The following is a 782-nucleotide window of genomic DNA, read 5'->3' on the forward strand; positions in this document are numbered from 1 at the left end:
CATTGTTGCGCAACCCAGATACAACTGTATTTGCACGAAATACTCAACTATGCAACCTTTGTTTACCCAAATCAGACGGCCATATTGTTAGTCGCATCCCAAACCAGCGCTTAACTTTGCATTGTTGCACAACCCGGATAATTGCACGAAATAAGCAGGCAAATGGGGTGGGCAATTACTTGTACTAGTACACGGCCTCTATTATATAGTACTAGTAGCGCTCACAGTATACTATGCTCAAATACTGGATACTTAAAAAGACAAATGGCCTGTAAGCCTGACTGGAGCTGACATTTCCCGTTGGCTCTGCGCTGATCCGTTTTAGCTCCGGTTCCTGGGTGTCACTGCACTATTCTATCACCATTGGATAAAAATGCAAGTGAATACTAGTTTCTCAATATGAACACTATGTGCAAGTTAACATACCTGTCCCTGAATGCAACAAAAACACTCACGTCTGGTAAAGTACCAGTCTTCAGAAACACACAGGTAAACCCACCAGTTCCTAAATACTAAAACAAAATATATTGGAGGTGAAGGTACCTATAGGCCAGGTGCAAATAACAGGATGTGCATTTTTCTAATCAATGCCTTATTTGCATAATTGATACAGACACGTCATAATTCTTTTGTGGTCAATGGTATATCGGACTTCATATGTGGTGATATAGGTTGCATGAGGACAGGTGAATACAATGTAAGATATGTTGAGACTCAAGTACTAGTATATGCAACAAGTATATGCAACAAGGGAATGCAAGAGACCCAACCCTTCCAGCCCA

General features: G+C 41.0%; 1 protein-coding gene across 1 annotated transcript in view; it reads left to right on the forward strand.

Annotated features, from left to right (window-relative positions):
* Positions 1 to 114, forward strand: part of LOC118409072 — a 14,787-nt gene extending 14,673 nt beyond the window's left edge. The window contains exon 7 of the mRNA XM_035809939.1: positions 76 to 114. Coding sequence (XP_035665832.1) covers positions 76 to 114 — 39 coding nt within the window. The remainder of the gene's footprint in view (positions 1 to 75) is intronic.
* Positions 115 to 782: the final 668 nt, after the last annotated feature.

Source organism: Branchiostoma floridae, unplaced genomic scaffold (assembly GCF_000003815.2).
Source record: "Branchiostoma floridae strain S238N-H82 unplaced genomic scaffold, Bfl_VNyyK Sc7u5tJ_97, whole genome shotgun sequence".
Taxonomy (NCBI): Eukaryota; Metazoa; Chordata; class Leptocardii; order Amphioxiformes; family Branchiostomatidae; genus Branchiostoma; species Branchiostoma floridae.